The 17,282-nt window shown below is 57.6% G+C and overlaps 3 protein-coding genes across 11 annotated transcripts in view; 1 reads left to right on the top strand and 2 right to left on the bottom strand.

The window, feature by feature from the left end:
- Nucleotides 1-1,809, top strand: part of ADAP1 (ArfGAP with dual PH domains 1) — a 34,782-nt gene extending 32,973 nt beyond the window's left edge. For all 6 annotated transcript variants that reach the window (XM_055410498.2, XM_088832824.1, XM_088832823.1 and 3 more), the window contains one exon: nt 22-1,809. In XM_055410498.2, the coding sequence (XP_055266473.1) occupies nt 22-50 (29 nt within the window). In that variant the 3' untranslated portion in view covers nt 51-1,809. The remainder of the gene's footprint in view (nt 1-21) is intronic.
- On the bottom strand, nt 1,714-14,713 carry GET4 (guided entry of tail-anchored proteins factor 4). 2 transcript variants are annotated; one of them, XM_055410500.2, is made up of 9 exons: nt 14,462-14,713; nt 11,007-11,085; nt 10,701-10,782; nt 10,226-10,375; nt 8,620-8,758; nt 7,295-7,435; nt 7,073-7,148; nt 6,824-6,896; nt 1,714-2,410 (listed from the first exon to the last, which is right to left on the bottom strand). In XM_055410500.2, exons 1-9 carry the CDS (start codon nt 14,617-14,619, stop codon nt 2,325-2,327), a joined length of 984 nt encoding a protein of 327 aa, XP_055266475.1. In that variant the 5' UTR covers nt 14,620-14,713; the 3' UTR covers nt 1,714-2,324. The 2 variants fall into 2 exon arrangements, with proteins under 2 accessions (XP_055266475.1, XP_055266477.1); XM_055410502.2 differs by lacking the exon at nt 14,462-14,713 and adding an exon at nt 13,855-14,280.
- A 532-nt stretch (nt 14,714-15,245) lies between these two features.
- Nucleotides 15,246-17,282, bottom strand: part of SUN1 (Sad1 and UNC84 domain containing 1) — a 41,815-nt gene continuing 39,778 nt past the window's right edge. For all 3 annotated transcript variants that reach the window (XM_055410477.2, XM_055410490.2, XM_055410491.2), the window contains one exon: nt 15,246-16,959. In XM_055410477.2, the coding sequence (XP_055266452.2) occupies nt 16,846-16,959 (114 nt within the window). In that variant the 3' untranslated portion in view covers nt 15,246-16,845. The remainder of the gene's footprint in view (nt 16,960-17,282) is intronic.

The raw sequence follows: 17,282 nt of genomic DNA, 5'->3' as shown, positions 1-17,282 counted from the left end.
TGGGGCCCTGTCCTTTCGCAGTGGAAGCCCACTTCAAGCACAAGCCCTAGCACAAGAAGGTCCCGGAGGCCCAAGGACTCTGGACTGCCTGGACGTGGCCGCAGGAGGTCGCGGCCAGCGGGGCCTGAGTTTCAGCCACGAGCACCCGTGTCTCTGGAACCTCATCGTGGGCTGACCCAGTCTGACCCCGCCACGCTGCTGCCCACCCCCCATGGGACGCCCACAGCCCCCCCACTGACCTCTGCCCACCGGACCCCCGTTCCTCTGAGGACCACCCCTCAGCTGCCACTGCCCACCTCAGCGGGAACCCCCGCACCGGGAAGCTGGGCTGTGGGGACAGAGGGCCGGCCTGCATGCCCTTCTCCCAACACGTATTTATTGAAACCTGCCGTGTCTGTCATGGGGTCCTGGGGGCCAGAGTGGCAGGCATGGACCCCATCCTCAGTGAGCTGAGCTGCACAGACGTGTGGGTCTAGGGGGTCAGGCCCCCACGGCGGGAGCCCCAGGGCCTCAGTGCCCCGGGACGCCTGCCACACCAGCTCGGGACTGTGCTGACCGTGACCCCGTCTCTGCCTGTCCTGTCTCTGACCCCGCAGAGGATGGAGCCTGGGCCCAGCTCACGTCTGCAGCCTAGCATGCTGCTGGCCAGTGGTAACTGCCCCAAGCCTCCCCATGTGCCCGGGGTGGAGGGGGACAGGGCTGTGGTGGAGCAGGTCATGTGTGGGGGTCACATGCTAGGTCATCTGGGTGCTGTCCCGTGTGGCCAGGACACGCTCCCAGGGGACCTGGACCAGCTGCTGAGTCAGAGGGAGGGCACCAGGCCTCAGCCTGGCCGGTGGGCCCACAGCCAGGGATGGGGACAGGCGCCCTCCTGTGAGCCTGTCTCCCCTCGCACCTGCGCCAGCACCCACAGTGCAGACCCGTCACAAACCTGGACCCTGGGCAGGGGCTGCAGGGTCCAGTTGGCAGCACAAGCCCCTCCTCCACTGGGGCCACTGCCAAGGCTTGCCAGGTCAGCAGGGGTCACCAAGATGGCTGGGCTAGGTGAGGACCGCTGTGAGGTCACCCCGGGCCAGAGCCCTGTCTCCCCAGACCCCCTGCCAGCTCCTCCAGTCCAGGTTCTGGGGAGCCCAGGTCCTTGACTCCCAGAGCAGACAGGAGGGCTCACCCAGGGTTCCCGGATCTTCCTGACCACACAGGGCTGCCAAGGACTCAGCCTCAGGCCCCGGGTTGTGGTGGCCCGCTCTGCCAGTGCAGCCTCTGCACACTAGTCTGTGTGTGCACGTCCACGTGCTCTGCCAGAAAGCTCTAGAATAGAACAGCAGTTCCATGACCAGCCAGCAGGGAGGATTTCTCAGAAAAAGCAGAACCCATGTGGTGGTGCGGGAGTCAGAGGCACGCAGCCTGCGTACAGACGTCACAGCACATCCTGCTCGGATGAGACCTGGGCTCAGGGCACCCAGCCCCGCTGGCCACTCAGGGCCTGGGAGGCCTCACCTGTCCGCAGGTTTAAACACAGCACTCTGTTTATACCTAACACCATGACACGCTACCAACACTGGCCACTTAGTGCCACCCACCAAGGACACACTCCAGACAGAGCTGGAAAAACACTGGTCCCAGCGCCCGTGGGCCTCATGGGGCATCCAGGCCGCTGCTCCCTGCCCACACCCAGCCCCAGGAGCTCCCTCAGAAAGGACCACTGCTGCTGAGCCCAGTATAAAGGATTTATTTAAACTCAACAATGAACATAAACCTTCCTTTAAATTCCATTTTTACAGTAAATAAAATTGTGTACTGCGTTCCTTCCCATGCATGATCACCGGGTATTAATCTACAACTCTCATTATAATTGTGAAAAAATAAAGTGTTTCCCCTTTTGTAACCGCCCCGGGCATCTGGTGCAGTGTCGGTGAGGCTCAGGCCTGCTCGTTCTGGGCCGCTCACCTGCGTAAGCCCGATCCGTCAGGTCACGGCCTCAATCACCTGGCGACGGTAACGCTGCCCCACAAAGCTGGGGGTCCCGCAGCCTCCTGATGACACCTGCTCTGGTGGCTGGTGCTCAGCCGCCCAGCTGTCCCCGGGACATGGTGGCCAGGCCCCCCGCCCCGCCGAGCCCTCCCCAAGCAAACCAGACACAAGGGCCGGGAGGAGGCGCCGCAGGGCCTGTGTTTTATTGGGGTCATCAAGGTACACGGCCCGGCCCGGCCCGGGACACCCAACACACGGCCATGGGGCCCTGGCCAAAGCCCGGGGCCCCGGTCTGGACTCGTGCTGGGAGCCGCCCCGCCATGGTCCAGGCCGAGTCTGCAGGTCTGCGGGTGTCAGTCGAGCTCAATGGGGCTGCTGTCGTCCTGACTGTCCTCGCCCTCCTGCTCCGAGGAGCCCATGAGGCTGCTCAGAAGGTTCCCTGGAAGGAGGCGCACAGCACCGTCAGCCCCAGCCACGCCGCGCCTGCAGCCCCTCCCCAGAGGCGCCCTCCTCCCACCCTGGCATCCTGCTGGGGTCACGGTGGGGGGAATGGGGGGGCAGTGCCCATCCAGGGGCCCCGCACAGCAACCAGCACAGGCCTGGAGTCACAGGTGACCGAGCAGCGGGTTACCTCACTCGCAAGCTACCTCTCCAGTGACGCAGAAACAGAGGAGATGTGACAGTTCTAGAGCCACAGGTAACGACACTAACTGCTGTCACCTGTTGGCCTTGTTGGGCCAGACACTTCTTTTTACCTAATTTTTATCCGAAGAACCACTCCTCCATCAATACAAGAGCAAAGTTTATGAAGTGCCCAAACCCAACCCACAGCAGGGAACAAGACAGGGCGTGTGGTGCCCCTGGGCTGAGCCCGCCCCAACGCGGCAGGGAGTCCAGCCCACCGCAGCACTGTGGGACCCGGGGCAGGTTCTGCGGGAAAAGCAGGGCTGCTGATGAGGTCCAAGGCGCGGGAGGGCTGGACAGGGCCCCCGAGACAAGTGGCCACGGTGAGAGCCCAGAAATGGGGTGCGGCCCCCACCCTGCCACTGACACGCCACACAGACTCCGCCTACAGGTCAAATCCAACTTGCATCTCAGGGGAAACAGCTTCTCAAATGATCCGCGAGATGGGGAAGAGCTTTCCCCGCGGCAGCACTGTTCGACAACGCTCACCCCAGCCTCCCTGCAGAGCCCCACGGGGCGTGCCTGCCAGTGACGGCCTATCGGGCAGGGGACGTGCTGAGGGACTCGCTCTCCCGGGCCTGTGGCCCTGAGGCCCATGGCAGCTCCAGAGCGAAGGACGGGGCTGTGGGTTCATTGAGAAGGTGCTGTCTGCCTGTCTGCAAAGTTTCCCCTAAGGAAGCTAAGAACACAGGCTGCCTGGCCTGCACGTCACCCAGGGACAGTGGCGGGGCCCGGCACATCTGGACTCTGCAAGACACGCTTTATCTACTCAAAAGTAAACCTAAAGTGTTAATGATGTCAAAACCCACGTCTGAGTGCAGGATTCTGCTGGCCCCTGCCCTACTGGAGGGGAGGTCAACCAGGACTCGGGAGTCAAGATGGAGGCAGCGCAGACGGCGGGGCAGGACGGGGAGAGGCCTGGCCCTGAGAGGCAGCGCCAGGGCCTGCACTCGCCAACGCCGAAGGCACACACTCCCAACAGGCTCTAGGGTCAGCAGACTGACCCTGGAATCAAGCTCCAGCAAAGAAAATCCCAGAACCTCACGGCTTCACTGGCGAAACTGCTGAACTAGGGCCACCGGTCCTTCAAATGCCAGAGCCAAATAACACATTACAATGAAAGACAACCACAAGCCAGTACCCTCTATGAACACTGATGCAAAACCCTCAACAAAACCCTCGCAAACCGAATTCGCAGCGGGCGAAAGACTCAGACGCCACGACCAAGTGGCCTCTACTGGAATGGAGGGCGGCTCAACGCGAGAGCCAGTCAATGCGACACACAACAGAGGAAGGGGAGAAACCAGTGAGCGTCAACTGACACAGACAAAGCCTGACAGAGTCAACACTTCCATAAAAACACCGAGAAAGGAAACCATCTCACACCATCATGTGATAAAAGACACATATGAACCCACAGCAAACATCACAGCGGTGACAGACTCAAAGCTCTTGCCCTGAGACCCAAGGGCTGCTCCCAGCACTTCTGCTCAACGTGGCACAGGTGGCCCTGAGCAGCCCGGGGCGCACCGCATGGGCCCACGTGCGTGTGGACGTGTCTCCTCTGCTCACACTAAAGCACTGCCCGATCTGCAGCTGCTGAACCCAAGAATAGTGGGGCAACTCAAAATTACACAGCAGCTTTCAACCACTCAGGGAATCAGCACCCCAACCTCTCTACAGTGTTCAAGGGTCAACTGAACTTGAAGTTCTAGCCACAGCAATTAGGCAAGAAAATAAACGGAATTACAAGTTGAAAAGAAGTAAAATTATCTGTCTGCAAGTGGTATGATTTTACATGTAGAAATTTCCAAAGAATATAAAGTAAAGAAACAATTCTATTTACAATAGCGTCAAAAAGAATAAAACAGCTAACTAGCTGAACCAAGAAGGTGGAAGATTTCACAATGAAAAGTATAGAACATTTTTGAAAGACACATCCCACATTCCTAAACAGAAAGACTTAATGTCTTTTCCTAGACAAAAAGACTCAATATTGTTAAAATGTCAATACTACCTAAAGCTGTCAACAGACTGAATGAAATCTCAAATCCCCAAAACATTTTTCACAGAAAAAACAAGCCCATTCTAAATTTCCTATGGACTCTCAAGGGACTCAAATAGCCAAAACAATCTTGAACAAAACTAAAGTTTCGCACTTTTTCATTTAAAAACTTGTTACAAAGCTACAGTCCCAGGTGGTGCTAGTGGTAAAGAACCTGCCTGCCAATGTAGAAGCTGCAGGTTCAATCCCTGGGTCAGGAAGATCCCCTGGAGAAGGAAATGGCAACCCACTCCAGTATGCTTGCCTGGAGAAGACCATGGACAGAGGAGCCTGGCGGACAAGAAACAGTCTACTGGGGCGCAAAGAGACCGACGCGATTTAGTAACTAAACAAATCAGTATGGTCCAAGCATAAAGACATGCCTCAACCGGTGGAAGAGAGAACCCAGAAAGAAACCCTCAAATATGTGGTAAAAAGAGTGTTGACATGTGGTGTATGGCCAGTTGATGGGGAAAGGATAGTCCTTCCAACATGTGGTGCTGGGAAAACTGGAAATCCACACGCCAAACAACAAAGCTGGACGCTTATGTAAATAACCCACCACATAAAAGATCGCTTCCGATTGGATCAAGGGCCCACATGGGAGGCCTCAACCAACAAAACTCTTAGAGGAGACCGCAGGGCAAAAGCTCTGTGACACTGAACTGGGAGATGACACCCAAGGCGCAAGCAACTGAAGACAAGCAGACAAACAGAATAAAAATTTTAACATTTGTGCATCAGAAGACATTCCAGGGGTTCATGCTGATGTGTGGCAGAAACCAGTACAATTTTGTAAAGCAATTATCCTCCAATTAAGAATTAAAAGAGAAAAAAAAAAAAAGAATTAAAAGACACTCCAGGGAGTAATACGGTGGCGAGGGAGTGGGGGAGGCAAGGACAGGGGGAACAGGATTCTCAGGGCAGCACGAGAGTGGAGGTGAGCGTGTGTCACCCGCGCTCGTCCGAACGCACAAGACACCAGCGACCCCAACGCACTCAGCTCGGGGTGGTGAGGCCGTCAGGGCAGGTGCGGCCTGACAGGTGTGCCCACTGGCGGGGGGAGGCTGCGCCCACGGGGAGGAGTGTTTATGTGAAACCTTCCTACCTTCCTCTTAATCTTGCTTGGACATAAAACTGCTCTAAAAAAAAAAAAAAAGCAAACCCACAAAATGGGAGAAGATACTTGCAAATCATGTATCTGGTAAGGAATTAGTACCCAGGATAGATTCAAATCCAGGGAAATGACATGAATAGACCTTCAAAAATGGCCGACGAGCACATGGAAGAACCACAAGGTGCTCAGTCACTAAGCAAACACGAGTCAGCACCGTCAGCGCAGGCCCAGCGCCCACGCGCCAGGACAGCCGCTATCAGCAAACAGAAGAGCAAGTGCTGGTGGCATCCGGACTGGAGGCCCTGGTCCCTCAGCCCCACTGGCGGCCGTGCAGAGCGGAGCAGCCGTTATGGGAGGAGGGTGTTTGCTCAGAAATTACACAGATCCAACAACTCTGTTTCTGGGTGTCCCAGAAGAACCGAAAGCAAGACCTCAGAGATGACCTGCACACCCACGTTCACTGCGGGCAAAGGGTTCCACGCACTCCTGATGACCAGACAGATAAACAAGGTGCGGTCCATCCACACAACAGGACACACGCCACCTTAAAAGGAAGGAATCACGGCGCCTGCCGCAGCCACACAGGACACTGTGACTCCGTTAGGGGAGATCCCTGGGGGGGTCAGGGTCACACGGACCGAGAGGAGTGGGGCTCGGGCTGGGGACAGAGTCTCGGCGTGGGATGATGCCCAGGACCAGCCGTCCACTGCAGCCTCACAGTCCACACGGCACGGCTGAGGTGGGCAACGGCACATAATGTGTGTTGTACCACAAAACACATCTGGCTTTGACTCTGTGGCCAACAGATAGGAGCCCAGGGGAGAGTATTCATTGGTGGGCAACAGGCCCTACAGCTCTGCTTGGGAGGCAGAGAGCTGGGGCCACCAGGGTGGGGCGGGGGGAGGTGAGCCAGCAACCCTCCTGCCAGCGTTGGGCGCGCTCCAGGCCCAGACGTACCCTGTGCTCTGAGCTGCACCCATGGGCCCCCCACCCGTGAGCCCCCTCACCGAGCAAGCCTCCGTAGGATGACGTCTGCTTGGGCGGCACACCGAAGAAGAGCTGTCCTATCCTGTCGAGGTACTGGGGGAGGCGGGCACTGAGCCGGGGCAACACCCGGCAACTTCTCCCCACCCCCCTCCAGCTTCTCCCCACCCCCCCAGCTTCTCCCCACCGCCCCCAGCTTCTCCCCACCCCCCGCCGCGCCCACACCCCCTCCCCCTTCTCCCCACCCCCAGCTCCCCCGCCCTGGCCCTCACCTCGTTGTACATGGGGTCCCGACGCAGGGACGGCTGGTACTGCTCACACAGCACCGTGAACACCGTGAGCTTCCCCCTGGAACAGGAGGAGCCAGCACATGGGTGGCACGCGGGACCACGGGCGTGGAGAGAAGCCGTCGCCTCCACACACACTCTCACACGTGCCTCTACGCACCTCCAGTGCCTTTACACACAACCACACGCCTCCATGCACACACTCACCCATCTACGGCCAGCAGCAGAAACCAGATGAAGTTGAGCAGGGGCTGCACGAAAGGAGGCCCGCTCTCAATGGACGGGTGTTTCTGTGTGTACGTCGTGAACACCACCGAGGCGCTGCTTTTGTTTTTTAAACAGAGAAACCTGGAAACAGGAAACATCCCAGTCAGCTGGTGCGCCCCACTGCAGGAGGAGAAGGGGGCCCACGACCCCGCCCCACCCACCCAAGATGGTTGCCAGGCCGAGGTGCGGAGCCGGGCTTGACAGCGTGGGGACCGACTCCAGAGGGCGCCCGGCCAAGGTCAGCAGAGCAGGGACAGAGGTTCCCTGAGCCCGAGCACTTGCCTGCCCTGCCGGCGAGCACACGGGCTGGATGCCGCCCAGCGCCCGTCTCCTCCCTGTGGAGGACGTGTCGGCGGCCAGATTTCAGCACAGCGTGGGCCTGTGACACAGCCAGATGGACAGGGAAGGGCAGAGGCCGGAGGCGACATCGGCACCATGTACAAAGCTGGGGTCAGGGCGCTCTGGACGGTGAACAGATTTTGTTCTCGGAGTTGCAAATTCAGCAACAAGTGGTGCTGGTGGGGCTCCGAAGCTCCCTGTCCCCCAACTCATGAGACACAGCCTGGCCCGAGGCCTGGTCACCAGATCTAAGTCCTCTCTGGAAAGGCTAATCTCATTCACAACAGCGGTGTGTCTGCTGGGGGGAGAGGCTGGGCCCCAGTCACCTCACGTGAGCTCCCCACCATGTGGGCCTGACATGGGGCTCACACCTCCAGCGACTCTACTGTACCACAATGTTTTTAAAATAAATCGTCCAAGAGACACAAAAGAGAAGACTCCACTGAAATAAAAGAGCAGAGATACAGAGCTGGGTGGGAAGCTGGCAGGTGACAACCCATCACTGTGTCTGGACACACGAAACGTCTGGGAAGACAAGCCACCTTTGAACAAAACCCGTGTCATACGGACACTTCACATCCCAGGGTGGTGCTGAAAATTCAGTAAATATGTGTGTCCCACCAAAAGAGTAATTCCCTCCCAACCAGATATGATGGATAAACAGGAAAACAAAATCAATGGCAACAAAAATGTAACTTAAAGCATAAAAAGTATTTCTACTATCAATAGAAACATCACAAGTTGACCTAAGAAAGGGCAGGTCTCGAGTCCCCGCAGGTCAGCGGCAAAGTCATGCTTGGGGACGTGAGCCGTGTGTGGGATGCCAAGTGACTTCAGACCTGTCCTTGTGTGAGGTTCGGCCAGAGGCCGGCCCAGGATCCCGGGAGACCACACACACGAGGGAAGGACAGCAAGCGGGTACCTACTGGAGGACGGCCTGGGCCACGAACATGTCCACTTCGCTGCGGAAGCCGCGGGCCGTGGAGTACTCCACCAGCATGTTGGCGCAGCCCTCACCGTCGCTCGAGTGCAGGAAGTGGTATCGCGACTCGCAGTAGTTCTGTTCTGCGGACAGAGCGCGGGGGAGGGGCCGTGAGGGCGCTGTGAGCACAGGGTCCCGTGGCGTCACCATACTCCACCTGCGCAGTGGACTCGGCCGAGGCCAGACTATCCCCCTGCACCGTGGGGACACAGCTGGGAGCGAGTCAGGAAGGCAGAACCCGAGGCCCCCGGGAGTGGAGCACGCAGGATGGAGCCCAGGGGCCCTCTGCCCTCATCTCCCATCCTGACGAGGACCCGGGACTAGACGCTGGCTCTTGGGGACCAGCTGTCCTCTGCTGCTCGGCTCCTGTGAGCCGCTCACTCTACACTGGCTGCCATCCTCTGGGTGGGTGACCCCAGTCCCAACCTGCCCAGTTTCAGTGGAGGACTGGAGCTGTGAAGGGCCCCCCATGATACACAGGCCCCCCCATCTCCCCAACCCACCTTCCAGCCAACAGCTCCCACCCAGAAACATTCAGCTCCTACCCCAGACACTGGGATGTCTGGAGCTAGTGTCCACCGTCACAGCATGGGGTGCCAATGGCACCCAACCCCAACCCCAGACCACCCAGCAGCTACAGAGCTGGCGGGACACCCAGGGTCAATAGCACAGAAGCCGAGACCCAGCTATAGGGCAGGGACCCTAGGTCCTGCTCACCCACCACACTGGGCCCCTCGCCTCCAGGGGAGACTCCATGGCTTCGGGCTAAGCCTTCCCGACCTTCCAGGAATTCCCCACCCCCTAGCCCCAGGTCAGGGCCGGCTCCTGGCTGCCTCTAGCACAGAGCTGGTTCCAGGGTCTTCTCAGTCTCCTCTCCCTCCAACCCCAAGAGGTTTCACAGCCTCCAGGTGAAAGAAGAAAACTGGTCAGTCTCTGGCCCCGGGCAGGCAGCTGCACAAGACCCCAGGGGGGTCAGGCCTCTAATGGCACCTGCACCGGACGTCGGACCCCGTCGCACACACCCCCGGAGGCTGCCCATCGCGGGGGGCCTGCAAAGACCCCTCAGCAGACTCCTGTGTGCGCAGGGTCCCGCCGACCTCACCCATCGTCTGTGCCTGAGACCCTCAAAATGCCCAGATCTTCAACTTCAAATCCTTAATATACGCGTACCAGAGCTGCACACCTCCCAGCCGCAGCAAGGCCTCTGTGCAGGCACCGGCTGCACAAACCGAGCTCCGCAGACTCGGGAAGGCCGGGCACGCAGGCGGACGAGGAAGAACAGAGGGGCCTGTGGGCCCAGCCAACCCGTGGGCAGAGCTCCGCCCGCGCGTCCAGTGCAAAGTGGCCTCTGGCCGAGGACTTCCGAACCGCCACAGGCTGGGGCGGACGAGACCGCCCATTGGTGGGGTGCGACTGCCCCTGCCCGCAGCCGCCATGAGTCCACCCGTTTAGAAGAGCGCGGTGGGTGCGGACGGGCCGGCGGACGCAGAGCCCAGCGGACGCAGAGCCCGGCGCCCGCCGCCTCAGGGCCGCCGCCCGGGCCCGCCTACCTTTCCACAGGGTGAGGGCCAGCAGCTGGTGGAGCCGGGGGTGGCCCAGCTTCCCTGACCCGCCGCTGGACCACTTGAGGGCTCGGGACACGAACGCCACTCGCTCCGGGGAGTTGGGGTCCATCAGGCTGAACAGCTTGGCCAGACTTTCTGCAAATGACAGCACACAGGCCTGACCTGGAGGCACGGGCGGCGCTTCGGCCCAGTACCGGGCGTCTCAAAGAAGTGAAAACCCTCCACTTCCGGGCGCAAAAGCGAAGCAGCGCTGGGAGGGTGGCGGCACCCTGGGGCCGCCCGCCCTCACCAGGCGGCTCCCAGCCAGGCCCGCGACGGGCACGAAACGGGCTGTGGATACCCTGCGCCCCGCGCGGCGTCCGTGCAGGCGTGAGCACGTGAGCGCGTGAGTGCGTGCAAGCGTGCATACATGAGCGCGTGCGTGGTGTGAGCACGCGCGGTGGCGCTCGCGCCGCCTCACCCAGCAGCTCGTCGGCCACCTCGACCTCCGCCTTCTCCAGCGACTCCAGGACGAGCATGGACAGGTCAGCGGCGCTGTTTTGCTGTAAAACGTTAGAGAGGCCGGTCAGTGGCAAGAGAAGCTCCTGCCAGTTTTCAGAAGGCGGGGAGGCTGGTCGGTGGCTCTGGCTGCCACTTAAAAACCAGTGACCGACCACACCTAAGAAACAGTTCCGAGCACCGAGGCGAGACGCGGGCGCGCTAGGGCCGCCCTCCAGACCCTCTCCCTGGCCGCTCCGCCCCAGCCCGGGCCGCGCTGCCGGCTCACCTGGCCGTGGCTGAAGAACAGCAGGGCTCCGGAGCACATGAGTTCGCGGGCCTCGGCGTGCTTGCTCTGGGCCATGTACCTGAGGGAGAGAGGGTGGGGCCGTCAGGTCCCACCGCACAGGCCCCCACCCCATCTGGTGACAGTGCGACAGGTCCGGTGTGTGGGCACCCTCTCCGACCAAAGCAGTACCTCCCTGGAGCAGGGCAGGGGTCTCAGCAGAGGGACCAGAGAGGGGCTGGGGGCCTCTTTCAGCTTCAAGCACAGGTCTGACCATGGCAAAAGGCAGGGAAAACTTGGCCAGGGCCACGCGTTGGGGCCGTTGGGCTGCTAGGCCGTCCCCTCTGCCCTGAATGCTTTACACCAGGAACGTGTCTCACTGGGGACAGGAGTTGGGAAAAGCTGGCTTCCCAACTGCATATGGACAGGAACCTGATGGGCAATGAGGTGCATACAGAATAGAAAGAATGCTTCCTCCACAACAAGCGAGACAGAAACCCAGGGTGGCAAGGCCGGGCCTGAGCTGAGCGCAGGACACCAAGTCCACTGGCCACATGCTCCTCTCAGGGACAAACAGGCAGGAAACCCGCCCAGCCGGTCAGACCTGTGACCCAGCCCAGACAAGCCGCGTCAGAGATGTGAGAGGAGACATGGGAGCCCTGCTGGCCTCTGGCTCAGACCGGGACCAACCACAGAAAAGGGCTTTTATTGCACCCGGCTTGGGAGCAGCAGCCTCAGCCTCAGCGCACAGGGTGGGACCAGGGGGAGAAACCCACAGCCCGAGAAGCACCCAGGGCACCTGCGGGTGTGGGCCGGGCATGGACACGACACAGGGCTTCTGGAAAAACAAGCCCTTGCGTGGCCATGGCACAGATGCTCACGCAGCAGGCTCTGCTTCAGGGACATGACAGGCTCCGGATCCTCCCCCTGAAGCACAGCTAGAGATAAGCACCTAAAAAGCCAGGGAGGGATGGGAGGCCCGAGAGGCAGACAGGCCGCATTCCTGGGGCAGCAGCTCCGCTTCCCAGTGACCCCAGCCTCACAGTCCTGGGCAGCCCTGCCCACAGGAGAACTACCAGCACCTTGGGTCTGGAGCCGCCTGCTGCTGGGAACCCTGCAGTAGTGACAGGTGCCCCAAAGGCTGATGTGCTTTCTGGATGTGTTTGACCCCCTCCTGTCCCGGCAGAGAGAAAGCTGAAGAGACAAGGGAGTGCCCACGGCGCCTGGGGCAGAGCTTGGCCTTCACTGGAACCAGCAGCTCCTGCCCTCCTTGTGCAGCACACCCCTAATAAATCCAACCTCCTGGGCCACCCAAGTCCTCTCCCTTTCCGCAAACTGCTGGGGGACACAGTGTAAGTGAGTTAAAATAGCAGAGATTGGTGAGTTTATCCAACAGGTGAATGGATAAGATGTGGTCCACCCATACAACGGAATACCACTCAACAGTAATTAATTAGTGACACATGTAAGGGTGAATCTTAAAATAACCATGCTAAGAAAATTCGAAAAGTCAGATAAAAAGAGAACATACTCTATAAATGCTGCTTACATAAAATTCCAAAAAATGCAAACCCATGTATTATAACAAAAATCAGCGGATGCCTGGGGGTAAGGGGTGAAAAATTCATTATAAAGGCAGAAGAGAAAGCTTTGGGGCATGAGGAGTATTTTCAGTACTTTGGTGATAATTTCTTGGGTGAATCCATATGTCAAAACCCATCAAATTGTACATTTATGTAAATGCTTAAAAGCACTTATAAAAAGACATTAGAAGAGTGAAGCGGACTTCTTCGGAAGCTCTAAACCAGGACTGCAGCTGCACATCTGAACGTGGATGGCACCCTGCAGGCCGGCTCAGCTGGGCCCTCTGGACACCCACTAATGCCACCGTGCTTGGGTCCACTGCTGACCATTTACTTCTCAGGAGTCCTGAACACGTGTAGGAGCCCCTTAAAGACCAAAGAGGAAGCCAAGACTTGGAGAAGAGGTTCAGCAAGTTGTTCTGGGTTACAGGTCACTGAGCAGCGGGGAAATGTGAACCCAAGTCAAGGCAGGGCTGGTGGTCACCACGAAGCACACTTTGGGCACACGAAAGCCTCTTCAAAGCTAATCAACAATCACGTTCCTGGTACAGCAGTGACTGCAGAACTGGCTCAAAACAAGGAACACTGTGTTTATTTTTGGGACGATCCAGTTTTGCTGATTAATCACTGGGGCAAATATTTACATACAAATCCCTGAGAATAGCAAGCAAGGGGCAAATCTCAAGCGCTACCTGAAGGAAAATTAACTCCCTCCTACCAGGTCCTCTGGGCCCAAACACGACCTGAGGCAGATGCACCGGCACTGCGTCCCAAACAACCTACAACCAAAACAGAAAGTACTACCAGAGTTCCCAAGACACAGGTTCAATTTGCCGTTAAAAGAAAAAATTTATATCTAGGCCTAAATGGTGTAAGGCAGACCTGACTGCCCATAGGCATCACAGCAAAATATCTGCCGTCCTGCGACAGTTTAGGAAAAGAACAAAACATTCCGCAGAACAGATGAAACCCTCTAAAATTATCTTTAAATGCTAACAAATGGCCCAAATGTTTTCTCGCAAGAAACCTGAAGGCTGACTGCATCTGTGTAATATACAGCAATCCCTGACGCACGTAGGAAGTACTAAGAAATCACAGCAGTAGCTGCAGTGACAGCAGAAACGGTGTGACACGCTGCAGTCCAGAACAGAACTGAGCTGGGCAGTGCCCTGACAGCTCCTAAGGCCACACTAAGAAACGACATCTTATTTAACGCAGTGTATCCAAGCGGCGCTTCACCGTGCAATCAGTAGTTCCTGAAGAGTTACCTGACATTTTCTCTGCGCTGAGTCTTCGAAGGCCGAGTTTTGACCCTCCCAGCCCATCCTGTGAGGGACTCACATTCCAGAAGCTCAACCGCCGCACGTGGCCAGCGAGCCGCACAGGTACAGAAACACCGGCTTTATGGAAACAGCCGGCTTAGTAACAGAACAAGGTGAGCAAGGGCGACACAGCAAGAGGAGAACTATGTTTACAGCCTCGCGGCCGGACCCGGAGCGAGGGTTTCGGACTCGGCGGCGCGCAGGGAGGCGGCGGGGGAGAGCGGCCGGGTCGGGGGCCGGAGCCGCGGCCGTCCGCGTTCGCGGTCAGGGCTTCGGGGCGGGCCGGGGGCGCGGGCCGGGCGCGCAGTCCCGGCCGGGGCTCTGGAGCCCGGCCGGGGCCCCGGGGGTGGGTGCGGGGCCGCGGGGCCGCTCCGGGCCCGCAGCCCGCCCCCGGCCGCCTCACCGCCCCCGCCCCGGCGACGGGCAGCGGTGCGGGCCAATGGCGGCGCGGGGCGGCGCGGCGCGGCCAATGGCGGGCGGCCGGGGGCGGGGCGCCGGGCGCCGCGGCCGGGCGGAAAGCCCTGGAAGGCGGCGGCCGCGGCGCAGCCACTACCTGAAGAAGAGGGTCCGGTACATCTGGTGCGCCTCGTAGTAGTCGCCCTTCTCGACGCTGGCCCGCAGCTTGCCCTCCACGCGCTGGACGCCGCCGCGGTTGCGGGCGCCGTTGCGGGCGCCCTCCTGCTCGGCCATCGCCGCCGCCGCCGCCGCCATCGGGCCGGCGCTCCGCGCAGGGCTGACGCTGTCGCAGGCGCGGTCGGCAGCGCCTCTCGGCTTCCGTCCCGGCGGCCCCCGGGCGCCCGCTACGGTGGCCCGCGAGGAGCCGCGCGCGGCCGGGGAGGCGGGGCGCGCGCGGGCACGTGACGGCGGGGCGGGGCGCGGGCCACACCGCGGGGCGGGGCGGCGCCACAATGGCGGCTGAGGCGCCGCATGCGCCGTCCGTGCCCAGGGGCGCGCCCCGCCGTGGCTGCGGCCGCTGAGACGCGGCGGCTTTCCGGGGAGGCCCGTGCTCCCAGCCCTTCCCCGCGGTGCCGGCGGCTCGCGGTCCGGGGACGGCGCCCGGCCCCGGCGCCCGACACCCGATCCCGGGGCTGTCTGCTCGCGGGTGGGTCGTGGGAAACGCGGAGGCACGTCTGCGGCGGGGACGCGCGCGCGCCGCCAGGGGGACGCGCACGGCGGGGGCGCGCGCGGCGCGCGACTCGCTGCCCGGCGGCCCCGGCCCGAAAGGGTCGGAGGAGGGGTCGCTCAACACGCTGTTGTCTCCCTCATCGCCTGGGGCAGAGACGAAGCAGGTAGGGAAAAGAAACATACTGTTTATTATTCATCTGAAATGTCACATGCACTTTTAAAAATTAAAACTCTTTATTTAAACATTTCGGTAGCGTCTTACCAATTTGGTGGCAGCAAAGAAGCTCTACCAGAGACAAGTATGTTGAAAAGCATTTACAAAAATACATTGCACAAAGTCCTGTCTTGCATCTTTTAAAAATAAATACTCAAAAATATTTCCACCCCATCTCCCAAATTTAGCTTTATATAGGAAATTTTGATTTATATATTTATCTTGTAATATATGAAACATATGTATACATTTTATCCAACTTAACTGCATAGGCATTAGTTTCAATTCTAACAAGAGTGAAAAAAATGCTAGTTTATGTAGTTTTTGTGTATTTGAGGACTGTTGTGCAATATACATAAAACTCTTCAGAAAACCAGTCAGCACCATCATTTTGTCTTTTTCTGAAAATACATTTATGGTACACCAAAAAATTGTCTTAACCCAATAAAACTTAAATAATTTTTAAGGTAAAACATCTGTAAATTTAAGTGCCTTGAAGATACCTCATTTGTAAAGGCTGCTCAGTAAAATAGTCTAAATATTAAATATTAATTATAACCAAAACAAAGAGAATGGCCAAGTTGTAATAAAGGGCAAATCCAACCAGAGCCAGTACAAAGTGCTGCTGTAAGAAAAACATCACCAAATGTCCTGGTTTCATGAACTTGCCACATGGGACAATCTCCTTTAATAACTAAGTGGAATAAAAACAAAAGCCTCTGAAAGAGCGTGTTAGTGTTCGCTTTTCAGCAAAATTCAAAACAAACCCTGAAAATATCCAAAAGATTGGATTTCTTGGTTCCTATTCATAGTGTGAAGTGAAACTGCAGGGAGAATCCGATGGGATGAGCCCAGTAGAGACCTGAGAACTCTATTTACATGTTTGTATAGATCCAGACCATCCCCTCTCGAATCAGACACACTTCAAACCTGTAACAAAGGGAAACTCTCCAGGGTTCCTGAATGGATGATGGAAAATCCGTCTCAGTGGTGGGAGCACACTATGCAGGAAACCCCATTCTCATTACTTCAGCACCCCGTGATGATCAAGAACCACTTATGCCAACAGAGGAGCATCTCACCCTCAAGGAAGGGAGTTCAGCTCAGCTTTAGTGACACTCTTCCTTCCTCAAAGACGTGTGCTGGATTGAACACATATCTGCTCCCAAAGGCCCTTTCAAGGGGCTGGTGAAAGCTGCTGTCAAAGCTTCAAGAACACTCCAAAACTTTTTAACTTCCTTTGCTTTGTTCCTGATGTCAAGCAAATAGTTTTATGTTCAAAATCAAATCCCCCCCACCCCCCAAAAATAAGTGTCTGTGTGAACCATACATTCAAATGAATTTCCAGAGACCACCTGTGGCTGGCAGGTCTCTGAGCCCAGGCAGTCAACATGCAGCGCTTCCTGGGACAGAACAGCAAGCCGGGTATATGAAGCTGGTCGGTATTCATCACTTCCACCCTGTGTCCTGCTGGCAGTTGGTACGTTTATTTCAGGGGTGAATTAATGCTGCACTCTGTATGCCCAAGTCCGTGAAGGATTCCAGTGTTCCAGGCTGTCCAGTATATACAAAATGTACAAGAATAGTGAGTCATCTCTTTACTTGATAGGCTCTCCATGAACTCTGAACCGGTAAAGACACGTGTATTCAGGATGGCCCCAGTTAGAAAAAATCCGAAGTTCCACTATTTGGAAAGCTCTTTCCGTTTTTTTCTGTAATTGAGGGGAAAAGAAAAAAAATCACACATTTCATATTAATATGCGCAAGCCCCACCACTTCCCCAGCTATGAGACTTGAAATTAAGTAGCCAAGTTGGAGATTAAGCTTTTAACGTGAAATACATCATTACAGGACACGCAGTTCAGGTCATTACGTATGGCACATTTATGCAGAACAAGTTACACACTAAAAAGGCTCATTCAGGAACAGAGAAGCTAGGAAGCTCGGGTCCACTTTGTCAGAGGATGGCCCTCACGCCCTGTGGGCAGTTCTGTAAGTATCTGTGGGTCCCGAGGCCGGGATTGTGGCAAGGGAC

Source organism: Moschus berezovskii, chromosome 27, assembly GCF_049115385.1.
Source record: "Moschus berezovskii isolate FMDL1 chromosome 27, NW_MosBer_1.0, whole genome shotgun sequence".
NCBI lineage: Eukaryota > Metazoa > Chordata > Mammalia > Artiodactyla > Moschidae > Moschus > Moschus berezovskii.
This window is presented reverse-complemented; position numbering and strand designations above follow the sequence as displayed.